The 15,687-nt window shown below is 44.1% G+C and overlaps 1 protein-coding gene across 3 annotated transcripts in view; it reads left to right on the top strand.

Moving 5' to 3' along the window:
* The window catches only part of ESR1 (estrogen receptor 1), a 408,797-nt gene that overhangs the window by 103,424 nt on the left and 289,686 nt on the right, over nt 1–15,687 (top strand). Inside the window, exons 1-2 of one of the 3 annotated variants that reach the window (XM_044243928.1) lie at nt 2,462–2,484; nt 5,885–6,406. In XM_044243928.1, coding sequence (XP_044099863.1) covers nt 5,955–6,406 — 452 coding nt within the window. In that variant the 5' untranslated portion in view covers nt 2,462–2,484; nt 5,885–5,954. Of the gene's footprint in view, nt 1–2,461; nt 2,485–3,762; nt 3,910–5,884; nt 6,407–15,687 lie in introns of those variants that run through there. The other 2 variants (XM_044243911.1, XM_044243919.1) reach the window with 2 other exon arrangements.

Here is a 15,687-nt window from a genome sequence, read left to right as displayed (position 1 = left end):
TCATTTTTCTTTTACTTTGGAGAAAATGGATGATGTCAAATAAATACATAAGACAAGATCCCAAACAGAGCATTTTAATTTTTTTTTCATACAGAGAGAAAGCACATGTGTGCACACACGAATGGAGGGGGAAGGGCTGAAGGAGAGGGAGAGAGAGAATCCTAAGCAGGCTCCACATCCAGCATGGAACCCAACATAGGGCTCGATCTCATGACCCTGAGATCATGACCCGAGCTGAAATCAAGAGTCAGATGCTTAACTGACTGAACCACCCTGTGCACCCCCAAACAGAATTTTTTTTTTTTAAGATTTTATTTATTTATTTGACAGACAGAGATCACAAGTAGGCAGAGAAGCAGACAGAGAGAGTAAGGGAAGCAGGTTCCCTGCCGAAGCACAGAGCCCGATGCGGGGCTCAATCCCAGGACCCTGGGATCATGACCTGAGCCGAAGGCAGAGGCTTTAACCCACTGAGCCACCCAGGTGTCCCCAAACAGAATTTTTAATGAAAGTAAAGATCAGTTTGGACACAGCTTGATCTTCATGTTTTGAAGTGAAGGAACTGTCTCTAGTACCATAAGCTGTTTTGGAAATAATTCCACATTTATTTCCTTCCATGTTTCTGTTGGAGGAATAATGTTTTTGTAAATGTAAAAAGCTTTTAATGGAGCTAGAGAAGAAACTATGTTTGGTCATAGTATTATCTGGTTACAAACTAAAAATTCAGAACTCTCTTGTGAGTCCTGCTGCCAAGAATTGCAGGCTTAATCTTCAGGATTGTATGAATTTGAATTTTGACTTTATGGCCTCAGTTGCTATGAGGATACAAAGATAATCCTTTAGCAAAAACACTTTTGAAAATGGTAGAATGTTACATGGAAAGTTGGATTTTAGAGATAGTTATCAGATAGATGGGATCCTATTTTCTTGTTCTAAGTATCTGGCTTAATAAATGAGCCAATATTTGATGACCTGATATGACCAGGCACAGTGCTAAGCAGTCAGCGAGTTCCCAAGTAACTCTATGCAGGCTTGTTCTCAAGGTGCTTCTGAGCAGGACCAGGGGATTAAAAAAATAAATTAATAACTCATTCAAGGAAGAATGTAATAAATGCATAGAATATCATTGACGTTCAGTGGAGAGGAAATTCCTTTTTATTTTATTTTATTTTTTAAAAAGATTTTATTTATTTATTTGACAGACGGAGATCATAAGTAGGCAGAGAAGCAGGCAGAGAGAGGAGGAAGCAGGCTCCCTGCTGAGCAGAGAGCCCAATGCAGGGCTCGATCCCAGGACCCTGGGATCATGACCTGAGCCAAAAGCAGAGGCTTTAACCCACTGAACCACCCAGGCACCCCAGGAAATTCCTTTTTAAAGGGGAATAAGGATTATGGATGTGGTGACATTTGGGCTGGACCTTGAAAAAGAGGGTGCTTGCCCTGACAAGCGAGCAAAGCAGGGATTGTAGGTAGAGAGAATGTCATCAGGAAAGCTGCGAGTGCTTGGAATGCTGGGGTTTTGTTTGGCTGGAGCATAGGGCTAGGGGTCCGATGAGATACAGGAGGCAGGAGGAAGGCCTGAACCCCTGGGGGAGCTATGATCTGGGGCAAGGGTAGAGCCAGGTCATCAGAGGATAGATCCTGAAGCAGTAAGAACCCAGGAGCTAAAAGGCAGCAGAATTTAAGACGTAGGGGGAAGGAAGAGGCAGATAGGTCCCCGGGAGCCTCTTACAAGTCAGGTAATGAGGGCTGAAGAAGCCTGATGGAAACGTGGAGGGAGAGGGGGAGGCAGCCCCTCTAGAATGCTCAGCAATGTGGAAGGTGAGAGAGGGAGAGACAGCCGGCAGAGAAGCCTGAGGGATGATCTTCTGGCGGCTCTGACTGGAGGGACAGTGATGCTGTTCATAGCCCATAGTTGAGAGAAGCGTCATGTTTGTGGGAGAAAGAGTGATGACTCATAATTTGAGCCAGCCAGAAAAGCCCGGGAGATGCTGGAAAAGCGGGTCCGGAGGTGCACTCCGCGGTGGAGCTGGAGAGAGAGGCACCGGACCAACCCTTCTTCCCCTGCCAGTGCCTGCAGTCATGGTAGTGGGGGGAGCAGGTGCCCTGTGACCTCGAGGAGAGGGGTGAGGGGAGAGCTGGGTGGTTTGCCAGAAGAAGCAAAGGGAAACTGGCAAGGTGCAGGACGTCTTCCAGCCCCGTCCCCAAGCCTGGGAGATGAATCTGACCAGGAAGAGGGAAGAGAATGCTGGAGAGAAAGCATTCAAGAAAACTGCCTTTAGGGGACTGACCTTGCCTGCTGGTCTTGGAGTAATCAAAGTCTACTAAGATTATTATAGTCTCCTTCGTTTTTCCTCCTTTTTTCCCTCTCCTTCCTTCTCTTCTTCCTTCCTACACATCCACATTTTTGGACTGGCCTAGTGCATGGGTGGCCACTGTTGACCTAAGGAGGAATTAGGATTCACCACTGTCACCTACAAAGAGGTACTGTCTTTTCAATATTTGCCTTTTCAGCCGATTGTGGAGGGATTGCCTCTCTGCTCCACTATTACAATGTTTGCGGTCTTTTAAAACATGAAATTTGTATTTACAATATGACAACATTAAAGTTTTTATAACTCTTTATATATATATGTATACACACACACATATATATATACACACACATATATATATGTATAAAACTTCTAACTTTTTTCTCTGTACTACTCTGGAGAGCCACTCATAGTATCTTGGTAACTGCAGAGGGTCCCAGGGCCAGAGATGGCCACTCCTGGCATTGTGATTAGAGTCATTTAATACCCAAGGCCATGACTAATGTCTGGCAACAAAGGTTCCACTAGGTGTCACGTGTCCTGGGACCTTGGGTGAGGGCACAAAGAGAACACCTCATTATCGTGTGTCAGTACCACGGTTGGGAGAAAAGTTGAGGACCAGGTGGGTCCATCCAGGACACCACTGTGGTATGCGAACTCCCCCGTTCTCCGTGATCAATGCCAGTACACCCAGAAAGTCTGAAATCCATTTAAAACAGAGGTACCCACCTTTGTCTTATCTTCATACCCCAGGCTTTTAATAATATATTTTTTTCTGTATGTTTACAGAAAGCAGTCAACTGAGCTATTCGTGGAAAGGTTTGTGGGTTTGGTTAACGAGGTGGAGGAGTATTACATTTCAGCTGGAAACACATCCCTAGAATGCCAAAACATTTATTCCAAAGTCTGGTTTCCTGGTGCAATCGGAGGCACGGCAATAGTGTGTCTGTTCAGAGACTGGGGTGGGGGGGTGAGGGGGAGGTGGGGGGGCCGGGGCCAGCAAGGCATCTGATCCAAGTGTATTCCAGAAGGCTTTTATTGTTAAATTATATTCTTCAGGAAAAACCGCCCATGTCACATTTTGTAAATTTGATATCTATACACTTTTGACTGGCATTCTATTTTAGCCATAAGCCTATGATTTACAGCAAGCCTGTTTTCCCTCTTGCTTAGGGTGGCAGCAGAAAGGATGGGGCGCTTTCCAGGCTCCAAGGATAAGGAACAAGCCGGGGGTTGGGGTTTTGTCCCCCACCCCCCCCAGAAGGCTGACTCTAGCCGTGCCACTCCGCTCCCCCCCACCGCACACCCGAGCAGACAGCAAGCTTCCCCTCACTCCCCACTGCCATTCATCCAGCTCAGCGCTGCCGCCCAGCTGCTGTGTTTGCCGGGAGGGGCTGCCCAGTGCCCTGCCTACTGGCTGCTTCCCGTATCCCTGCCATTCCACACACAAACACATCCACACACGCTCTGCCTCGCTCACACACGGAGCTACGCGCACATGCGAGCACATTCCTTCCTTCCCTCTCACTGCCTCAGCCCTTGACTTCTACAAGCCCATGGAACATTTCTGGAAAGACGCTCTTGATCCAGCAGGGTAGGATTGTTTTGATTTCTCTCTTTGTAGCTTTAGCATTTTGAGAAAGCAACTTACCTTTCTGGCCAGTGTCTGTTTCCTAGCAGGGAGATGAGGATTCGCTGTTTTCAGTGGGTTTGTGTGTGTATCTCCGTTTTTTTTCCAGGACTTGGAGGATTCTTTGTGTAATTCATGTGCAATTTGGCGGGTGCTGATTTTTAAGAGCCCTATGAAGTGCTTTTGCATGTGTTTAAAAAAGACATTTGAAAATTGAAAGTGTGATTTATGGAAACGAAATCATCTGTAAAAAAATTGCTTTGGAAAGTAATGGTTGCTGGCCATAAAGAGAAATATCTGTGATTCACCTAATGTATTTTTAACCCTTTCTTTGCTTACAATCTGTGGTTATTGATGCGAAGCTCAGTTTTGTCTTCATTGTAAACCAACTACATCTGCATGGTGTCCAAAAATGGTCTGTTTGTTCTTGTAAGAACTAGGTGAAACGTGTACTTATTAGTATAAAAAATTAAAAAAAAAATTACTGTTGGTAACAGCAGCCGTGGCATTTATATGTGCCATGAACATTTCGTTAGGTGCTCTGTTGGGTGTTTGGGATAGCAATTAAAGCAAAGCATTAGTGGTCATATAAGATAGTTGTATCAGACTCATTAGGCTGTTGCAAAGGAAGTTTATTAAAAAGTATAAACTCTCCAGGAGTGTGGGTACACAATATATTTACCATATCCTGTGTGTGTACGTACATACATATATTGTTTGTGTGTGTAGGCTTAGATTTTTCATTCAGTTCAAAACTTTTTTCTATTCCTCTTTCATCTGAATATTTGATTCTGCATATCCTACTGCAGTGAACGCAGAATCGAATTGCAGAAGTAAAGAAAAGAAACGTAGCACTGCATTTCAAAATTTGTTGGTTAGACCAAGAGTGTAACAGAGGGCCAAGGATTCAGTTAATGACCTGAGGTTACATTTGTATGGAAAGGTCACAATTCATATTAAGCTTTCTGAAGTTTTGGTTGCATAACCTGTGGAAGACACGGACACCCATGCGCGCCTCACCAAAGGTTTTTGTGAATCATCATTCACATGAGAATTCATAATGGGAGCAAGTACAGTAGTGTGGTCCAACGCAAACATACCAGTCAGGCTGGGAGCATCTTAGAAGGTTCTGGCTAGAAGGGACCACTCGGGGAAGTTCGCAGATGAGGAAACTGAGGGCAGGCACCATTCTTCTGCTTGCAAAGCACAGTTCTTCCTATAGGTACACCTTGACTCTCCACCGCCCCCCCCCCCACTTCTCCCCAGATGTCTTCTCTCAGTCCCCGCAGCTGCTAAATATAGCTGTCTGGCGCTGGCAGCACGGGCAGCCCCACAGCCCATTCTATCTGCCATATCTCAGTTACAGAGTGGCCCTCCCCAGGGTCATTCTATGTACACACTACATACTTCCAGCCAACGAGGAGAGTGAATCAAACAGAAAGAGAGACAAACAGAGATAGATAGGAGTCTGGCTTGGGGCACATAAGGCAGCACGTGGAGAAAGCCGGTCCCTGGATTAGTCTTGCGAGTTTGTTTTAAACCTCATCTTCCCCGGGCCACCTTTAGGAGATCCCTCTGCGCCCCCGCCCTCCCGCAGCCACGAGGAGTAAAGTAAAGTTCAGGGAAGCTGCGTTTTGGGATCGCTCCAAAACGAGTTGCGCCTGGAGTGATGTTTAAACCAATGTCAGTGCGAGGCAACAGCCCCTGGCTGGCTTCCAGTACCTTTGTAATGCATATGAGCGCGGGAGATCGGTACTTAAAGTTGGAGACTCTTGGAGCCCCGGAGTTCGCTGAGCGCGCTCGCGCCGGGCTGCACTCGATCGCGTCTGGGCGCCCGGCTTCCACCGGACGGGCCGGCTCCCCGGACAGGGCCAGAACTCGCTTCGTGGCGGGACATGGGCTGCACTGCCTCTAACCGCGGGCTCTGTTCTTCTTCTAGGTGGCCGCTCGGCTGCTGAGCCCTCTGCCCGGAGGGGAGACAGTGCGCGCCTTGCCCCCAGCCACTGACCATGACCATGACCCTCCACACCAAAGCGTCAGGAATGGCCCTGCTGCATCAAATCCAAGGGACCGAGCTGGAGCCTCTGAACCGCCCGCAGCTCAAGATCCCCCTGGAGCGGCCCCTGGGCGAGGTGTACGTGGACAGCAGCAAGCCCGCCGTGTACAACTATCCCGAGGGTGGTGCGTACGACTTCAACGCCGCGCCCGCCGCCTCCGCACCCGTCTACGGCCAGTCCGGCCTCTCCTACGGCCCCGGGTCCGAGGCAGCGGCGTTCGGCACCAACGGCTTGGGGGCCTTCCAGCCGCTCAACAACGTGTCTCCAAGCCCGCTAGTGCTGCTGCACCCGCCGCCTCAGCTCTCGCCCTTCCTGCACCCCCACGGCCAGCAGGTGCCCTACTACCTGGAGAACGAACCGAGCGGCTATGCGGTGCGCGAGGCCGGCCCTCCTGCGTTCTACAGGTACCCGCGCCGCCCGCCGCGCCACGTCGGGGTGGCAGCTGCGCGCCCCGCGGGCGGGAGGAGGAGAGGGGGAGCGGGGGAGAGGGGGCCGCGCGGCCGAGACCTCGCGGGAGGCCCTAGGCCCTGGGGGTGGGCATCCGGCAGCCGGGCCACGGGAGCCGCGCGACTCGAGGCCCGGCCGAGGCAGGGGGTTTAGGGTGGGGGGAAAGGGTTTGTGGATCCTGCTTTCGAGAGCCAAGTTCTCTCGCCTGGCAGCTTAAAGAAAATTCTATTCTCCCCACACCCCTTCCATCTGCATAAGAGACAGATCCGAAAACCCTTGGGCGTCCTAATTCATTTTGGGAAATCGTACAAAGCGGCGGTCATTTGTTGGGGGGAATACCCCAGAGCAAATAAACACAAAGCTCTTGGAGTCTTTATTTAAGGCTAGAGGTGTGTAGGGTTAGCGGAGCTGAGTTTATTATCATTCTTCTTCTTATTATTTGAAATTGTTTTAACGTGTTCGCGAAATTTCCTTTCATCTAGAATTTATTATTGGAACTATGCGCGTTATTATTACGATGACGATGATTTTGTTTTAGCAAAAAGTGCTAAAACTTCGCCCCTTTCCTCTCCATCCCAAGTTGGAGGCTTTAGGATTGAATTTTGTGCCCCTCCAAAGAGCCGTAGAGGAATTGAATGAGTCTTAACAAGTTTCTGATTTCTGAGTTGTCTGGCCGGGTCCGTGCTGGAGCAGATTGCTGGCGTATGACTTCTGACAGCCGAAGATTTATGGGTGTCTTGTGAGTTTAAAACATGCCGAATCCAAGAGTGTTTTGAAATAACTCTCCTGCCAGCTAAGTTACATTTCTGGCCTACCCGGCAGAGCGTGCCCGGGAATGGTATGCGCGGTCTGCTTCCTTGCGCGCCTTTCAGTCGCTGTGGAAGTGTTAGTCGTCCAGGACATACAGGAACACGTTTGTGGCTTCAGTGGCCAGTGTTTTGTGTCCTTCTATCTCCCACCCCATCCCCAAGGATTATGCTTTCCTCCCCTCCCTTCTCCCATTTTGACAGTTTCTGCCGTCTCTTCCTGATGGACCTGGGGCCGCGGGGGCTTAGGTGGATGATTCTGATGAGCACCTGTGCCCTAGGTACCCAATGGCGAGCGGTACTCTGGGGCGCCCACGTGGCTGCGCGTTGAATTAGGCACAGCCAGACTGTAGACTGGTGTCTGCCCTTGCCTCCCACCTCCAGCTGGACCCTTCCGCAGTCCAAGCTGTGAACCGTTTTCTATTCGGTGTTCTAGTTCCAGAGAGCTATTCAGAACAGAAGAAACAGGAAGAAGGTACAGGTTGGCCCCAGAGGATACCGAAGGGCAACACTCTTGGGGTATCTGAACGTACCCCATGTCCTTCGGTCCCTCAAAGGACTTCGGAGCATCATCTCACAGTCAAACAGGTTCAGACTGCGTTATTACTTAAAAGGCAAAGAATGAACAAAATTCAGAAAGCTGGCATTTTTGAAGTTAATTTTCCTTGTTTTAATTTAGGGTTAAAGTGGAAAGAAAAAGAATTTATTCTCGCTTTTTTTTTTTTTTTTGGAGTGTTAGAACAAAATATAACGATTAAGTCTTATTCATACAACCTTTTAAATTTCTTGATGTGAAGAAAGGCACTTGGTATGATGTGAATTCCATAACCTTATAGTGGACTCCAGAAACTATTTTCTTTTCCATTTAATTTTCAGTTCTTTTATTGCAAATTAATCCTCCTGAATTTCAATGGGTACTAATGAGACTGCTCCTCAGCGAATTATTTACTGCCTTGCTAATAATTACAAAGCGAGCATGGTCAAATAAAGAGGGGATATTTAATTCAAAATTGTTCATCATTCCTGTGGCAAATAATATTACTATAATATGCCCCATCTTAAACTTTTTGCATTAGATGGTATTCAAATATATTTAGAATAATGAAAAAAATGATATAGAACTTTAATAATAAAGTTAAGAACTCATACACATGGGTTTCAATGCGGAAACTCAGATTTACGATGATTTTTCCTTTGTAGTTTATTTCCTATAACGTCCTCACTCTTTAAATTCTGCCTCTGGGTAACCAGGGAGGAAGAGAGGACTCCGTATCCAGTATTGTTTCAAGTGGACAGATGTTATTTAATATTTTTGCCCGCTCAGTTTTCCTGTCTGAATAACTCCGGGTAAAAAGAAAAAAAAAATTGATTAGGCTCTTTTAGAAATTGTCTGTTACCTTCAGTAGTGACTAAAGTTTTGGGTGTTGAAAGCAGTGTTTTCAAATTGCTTGTTGTGATCCAGATATACGTGATATCCCTTAGTGAGTCTGGAACATTTTTTTTTTTTTTTAAGAAGTAAAATAGAAAAGAATATAATAGAAAGTACCAGAACACATGGTATTTCATAAGGATGGGTTTTGTTTCCTGAAAATTTGTTTTAATTATACACACTCATAGGCACCAACTCTTATATAAAATGTCTTTCTTACCAGAGATGTTTGAAAGTTAGTGGCCTAACGTGTTGTACTCGATAAAAGACACAGAATTTGGGTAAGTGGCTAGTTGTTTTAGTTACATAAACCAAAAAAGTATTTTGATTATCTTTATTTTCTTTTTCCCTCAAAATTAGCTGGTGTCTTCAGGTCTGTTAGATAAAGGTTTATTATTTCTGATTCTTAACTTTTCCATTTGTAACATGGTGTCATCTTATGGATTGTCTACCTGAATGTTCCACTGGGATGTTTAAAGAATTTACATGAAGTTCTCATCATTTAGCATTAAGATATGACAGTGACTTATATGACGGTGACTTTCTTCTAGTGGTCACAATATGCAGCCATATCTATGTACAAAGAAATGTAATCGATCAAACTGCCCTGGGCGTACCATAATATGAGAAAGATCGTCACACATCCCAACAAATTGTTGGGAGGGAATATATTTGTAAACAGGCGAGCTGTGACTTTCCAAGATGTGTCTTACCTAAAATTTCATGACTGAAGGCGCCTGGGAGTCCTTTTATCCTCGGCTCCTTTTCAGTGTTCAAACAACTTAGGAGGTTTGAACAAAACTAAAGATAAAACATATTAGATCCACCATGTTTTTAAAAATTCAAGTTAAATATTTAGTGCTCCGTGTTCATTTCAGTTTTACTACCCCATATTCTTAAAGGCTAAATTTTATGCATTTCTCCTCCCCACTCCCCATACCCCCAAACTTGACAAGCACACAGATCTTTAGCCTCAAAATCAATGTCTTAGTAATTTGTCTGCTGGCTGTATGCATATTCTGAATGAATAGCGTGTTCGTTGGTGATCATTTAAAAACAATTTCTCACCTTTAACTAAGGTTCATTTCTAGGGGGAGATTTGAAGAGCTAGTTTTCCAGTGTCTAGTCATTCTTTCCTTGTTGGAGATGATATTTTAGCACCCTTTATTTCTGTTCTTACTTATTTCATTCATTTAAGTTGTTACTCTTGCCCTGACATTTTGTGTTGGTCTAAGAATAGTCGAAGGAGCCACATATTGTCTCCGGAATGAGTATATTTTCGGTTGAAAAACGGATTCACATCTTGAATCCCCATTTCATTTTCACCTACTGCATGTAGCTTGTACCTGTTTGGGAGAAAGTCCCCTGCGGGATAATTGCCACTTATTCTAATCTTCTTTCTCGCACTCAGTTAATTTGGATCCTTAGATTGCTTTTGTGCATGCACTCAGGATGTGACATCCCTAATTTGGGAAAATTCAGGTTTAGCATTTGGGTTTCTTATTGTTTTGAGAACATGAAAGACAGAAAGAAATCAACAATGACAAGAACAACAGATACCAGGAAAAACTGTAAAAGACGACACACTTGCTGTTAATGATATTAATAATTTTGTTAAGTGGAATAGGGCATAGGAAAGCAGCCCATAAGGGACACAAGTATTCAGCATTTCATTATTTCTTTCACATATTAATATTCATTCCGGTACTTCTGTAAGCTAAAAGACAGTAGGAAAGAACGGACTTAAATGGTCAGGAACTTCATTACAAATATAAATGAATGATAATGGGAAATCGTTTTCTGTGGAAGTCAGATTTGGATAAAATCTTAACCACCATCTGCAACATGTGTTTGCAGCCTGGGTTATCATAAGTACCATTTATTTATAGATACATTAAAAAAATTAAAACCCTGATTATGTGAAAATAGTTTTATATCAGGAAATATGTGAGTTATATTTTTTCTAAAATACACATGCAGCACAAAATGAAAACATCTGACTCCTCCCTGTGACATCAGTATTATTTTTAATGTAACTTTAGATGAACCCAGTGCGTGGTACAGCTTGCTAAGTGTGTTCCCTGCTTTTCCAGGATCCATTGAATGGGTAGGACAAATTAGTCATTTAGCTTAATTTCAAGACTCTGCTTGCTTTTTGAAGAAGGAAAACAGAATGACCACAACTGTTTAGAGCCAAGATGCACACTCCAGAGAAAGATGCTTTATAAATCCCCAAAATACAATCCACTCGAACACAAAGTGAAACTGTGAGGGATTTCATCGAAGGGAGCCAGACCATCCGAGCCATCAAATAGTTCTGTTTTATGTTTTAAACTGTGCCCATGCATGGACAGATAATGCCTTTTTTTTAAAAAAAAAAAAGATATATTTGAACTGTTCCCTTCTCCACTTGTAAAATATTACCCATCACCCCCTGCTGCCCTCGGAAATCTGAGGACCTCGATGGGCTGGAGGCTAAGGGAAGCACCTTTATGATATGTCTTGGGGAAGACATCCTAATTCCTGAGCTCTGCACCTTGGAGAATGTTACTAGGGATTACGAGGGAAGCTTCACATCAATTGGCAACACTTCCAGTCACGTGTGCATGTTCAGACCCTATTAGATAGAAGACAGACAGAAAGGACAACGGCTTTAGTCCCAACTGATGAAATTTTATGTAGTTTGGTAAAGTCATCATTTCAGGAAGCTAGCTCAACTAAGAAATGGTGTGGCTGGCACTTGTAAGGGACATGAGGAATCCTGATGTGATGGTGAGGATGAGGAAGGTGATGGTCGCGGCGGGGAGGGAGAGCGTGTTGATGTGGTGGCCAGAAAGTACTGGTGTTAGTCGTGCGTGGGGGGTGGTGATTCTGGATGTCTGTTATAGAGCCTGCAGATGTTTTTCCTAGGCAGAAGTCAAATCCTTTTAATGTACCTCACGTAGTTGTGTGTCGTTATAATTTAAGAAATAGTCAAAATGTCAATAATGATATTATCAGTGATATTAATACCGTGCATCTAAGAAGTACTACACAGAAGATTTAAAAAGAAAGCTCCAAACAAGTCTGGATTTTTTTTTTTTTTTTTTGGTTTCTCCTTTTTGGAGGGACAAAACGGGGTGCCCCAGTCTGCTCCCATAACAACTACTTTAATGAAATGTGTTATCATGGATGAGAGAGTAAGCTATGTTGTCTTGTGATTTTTCTACTTTCTGTGAATTATGCTTTGGGAAGATTTTAGAAGTTCACTTAAAGCTAATAAAGCGAATTCAGAAATGTTCGGGGCTGGATATTTCTGAACAAGTCCTGGAGAAAATCAGGTAGGGTCTTCTTTTTTAAGAGCTCCCCAAATGTTGTCAGTTCCTAGGAGGCAGCGAATGGCTTAGTGTCCAGATTCTCAGGTCCACGGAGCTGGAAAGCTCTAAAGCCTCCTCCCGCTCCCTGCTCCCATCCCCAGGGTGCATCCGTGGGCTGGGGCTCCTGCCTCTTTCCCGAAGCAGCGGGTGGAGGGCCGCGCATGGAGGGCCCCCGACAGTCCGCCGACACGGCTGTGCAGGGCATTACTTCCTGGCCAGTGTTCTTGGCAACTGGACTCACTTTTCTCATAGAAAGACTTGAGATTTTTTTTCTAAGACCCTAGAAAATAAAAGACAATTTTCTTTTAATTCCCTGCAAGTAAACTGATGTTAGAAATAGTAATTTTTACATTGGCATACTTCCTCCTTCCACTGCTGATTTCTTTTTCTTTTTTTTTTTTTTAGTAGTCGTCCATTCTCGTATTTTCTTTTTTCTTTGTTTTATTTTCTTATACGCTTTAAACTCCTTTTGACTTCTTTTCCCCTATCAAGCTTGCTTGCTTTTTTTCTTTTTTCCTGTTTTAGTTGTTCCATCGGTGTATTCCCAGGTTTGTTTCTCCCACCTTTTTTGGTTTGTTTCTTTATTAACCTTTTTTATCTGTTATTCTAATGAAATTTGGAACGTGGCTCAATAGAGTTTCTACCTAGCACAGGAAGCCAGTGATGTAAGAATAACCCAGAGTAGTGTTAACTCCATTAAAAGTTTTCAAAACATTTTTTCCTTCTCTCTAAACTTAAAAAAAAAAAAAAAGAAAGAAAGAAAGAAAAAGAAAAAGAAAATAAAAAAAGACCAGGAAGAAATTTTCACTTAATGGAATTGCTTTGAGAGCTCATTCATGTCTTCATTCATTTGGCTACCTTGTCCCAAATTGTGTAGCTCATCAGTGGCATAGATGAAAGGAAATGCATTTCTGTATTCCTGGCAGTTCAGGTGTCCGTGTTAGCACACAGTTGCCAGTAATCTCCTTGTGTGAATGGATGGAGTCCTAATGCATGGTCTTCTGCAAGGAGATTTAGTATAGGGATAAGTGAAGTCAGCCTTGGCCCCTTTCTCCTGGCTTCAGGGGTTCTAGACCCAAGTGAATTTACATGAGGCATTTAAAGCGGACTGGAACTTCCCATTCTGGCCTCGGACACAAAACAAAAAAACCTGTTCTTTTCGAACAGGCATAGGTGTATCCATAATTCGTTTTACTTGTATCAGCAAAGTATTTTAAATGGCGCTTTGTTTGTTTGTTTGTATTTGTGTTTTGCTCTTGTAGAATTTGCGCAACACAACATTATCAGAAACATGATTGATTTTAAGGATCCCTTATGTTAACTTTTACATCTGTCTTTTTTGGAAGACCTTACAAATGGTTGTGTTTATTTCTGCTGGAACATTCCAAGTAATGCAGAGAGAAAGGATGTACATTCTAATTTGAGTACAAGATACAATTTAGTTACATTGAGAACTTATTTTCTGTAGTTATCTGAAAAACTTGTGGGACCTTTGGAACTCCCTTTGATTTCAGGTAGGAGGAATCCCTGAGCACTGGTCCAAACAGAGACCACGTCTTGTTCACTCACTGCATTTCTCTCAGCTCTTAGCGAAGGGTGGAGCACACAGATGTTCTGAGCAGCTTTTAGCCGAGTGGATGGCTGATGGTAGGTAGGAAACACCGGGTATACTGACTTGCTCGGGTTGCTTACTGGGAGAATGGCTTTTCAGCAGTGGATTTTTTTTTTTTTTTTAAAGATTTCATGTGTTTATTTGTCAGAGAGAGCAAGAGAGCACAAGCAGGGCAAAAAGTAAAGGGAGAGGGAGAAGCAGGCTCCCCACCAAGCAGGGAGCCCTATGTGGGGCTTGATCCCCAGACCCTGGGACCATGACCTGAGCCAGAGGCGGACATGTAACCAAGGAAGCCACCCAGGCACCCCAGCAGTCGATCTTCAGGTGGGACTGGAGGAATGCGGGGAGTTTGTGAATTTCCCTCCCTTAGGAATAAAAGTGGAAAGGAGTCCAATGGGTATTCCAAGTACAGTCCATTCCCATTATTTGCAGGTTCCATATTTATGAATTTGCCTACTTGCTCAAATTTATGGTTACCCCCAAATCAGGACTCATGGCCCTTTCTTGGTCATTCACAGATGTGGGCAGAATGGTGAAAAATTTGAGTCATCCGACACACATGCTCCCAGCTGAGGTCAAACAAGGTGATGCTCTGCCTTCCTGTGTCAGCTCCTCTCCTATAAACAAGTGTCCTGTTCGGATCTGTGTAATGCCACATTTTTTTTTTTTTTCCATTTCCGGGCTTTTTGTTGGTGACTTTGCTGTTGAAAATGACTCCCAAGCGTAAGGCTGAAGTGCTTCCTAATGTTCCTGAGTACCAGAAGGCTCTGATGTGTCTGATCAAGGCTGTAGAAAACACGTGTGTTCGATAAACTTTGGGCATGAGTTCTAATGCTGTTGGCTGTGGGTTCAGTGTTAATGAATCAGTAATACACGTTAAATAAGATATCTTTAAACAGAAACACACATAAAATGAGGCTACCTATTGATTGGTTGGTGGAGACGGTATGATCAGAGGCTTATAAAAAAATACAGGGCTGTATTTCCCCTCAGAACAGTGGTGTAGTAGTAACTAACTCTTTGTGGAGACTTGAAAGTCATTAACTACCACAAATAATGAGGATTGCTTGTGTGTAATAGAGGGACTCAAGTACAGGTTCGGGAGGCAGGCAGCTTATGTTTCTGACTTGACTGCTGCCTGCTTGTAATCTCTGGCTCACTGTGCCTCAGTTTACTCTTATGTAAAATGCCAATCAAAGTAGGACCTACATCTTTCAGTTGTTGTGGGATTAAATGAGTTCATAGACATCAAGCTTTTAAAACATGCCCGGCACATAGCAAGTCATTATTTTTAGAACTCCTCTGGAAGGGAATTGGCAACTCTACCTTGAAGAAGGTGATGTAAGGGCTCTTTAAGGGTCTGAAATGTTGGTGACTTCCCTGTATGTCTTTGTTTTGCTTTCGAGGGACCAAATTTAATACCCTATTGTGATTAGAAGTTACATTTTCCAACCTAAAGGAAGCAGGAAGCCCATTTTTCTTGGAATGCTTAATCTATGCCAGGTGCTATGCTAGAAACACAAAACAAAGCAATTGTAATAAACTCCAAATAAGTAAAAATAAGTAAATCAATAAAAAGAGGGAGCAGCGTTAGGTGCTGTGGACTGGAGCAGTCCCAGAGAGGGAAATACTTGAAGTCGAGGTTAGCAGTTTATGGAGAGGGCCATGATGGAGAGAGGGCAAGGAAAGCATTTCTCTGTGATTTGGAAAACAGGAGCACGGAGAAGAAGAGGGACGGAAGCTAACATTCTAGTGCATCTGCAAAGTGGGTTTTCAACCCTGCCTGCATATTTGAATCAAGGATGACTTAGGAATCCCCTGGGTGATTTTGCTGTGTTCCCCACCGCGGAGGACTGTTTAAACCCTGGTCTGCGTGACTTCCAAACCCTCCGTTCATCGGGCCGCATGGGTCTCAGAGGCAGAGGTATGAAGAAGAATGACAGCAACATTAATTTCTCCTCCTCCCAGAATGAAATTTGAAGTAGGCAGGTGCATTGGGTGTTGACTAGATGCAAAGCAGACAAATTGAAGGTTA

The sequence above is a fragment of the Neovison vison genome, chromosome 1, assembly GCF_020171115.1.
Source record: "Neovison vison isolate M4711 chromosome 1, ASM_NN_V1, whole genome shotgun sequence".
Classification (NCBI taxonomy): Eukaryota; Metazoa; Chordata; class Mammalia; order Carnivora; family Mustelidae; genus Neogale; species Neogale vison.
The sequence above is the reverse complement of the archived record's forward strand: the minus strand, read 5'-3'. Positions and strand labels throughout refer to the sequence as shown.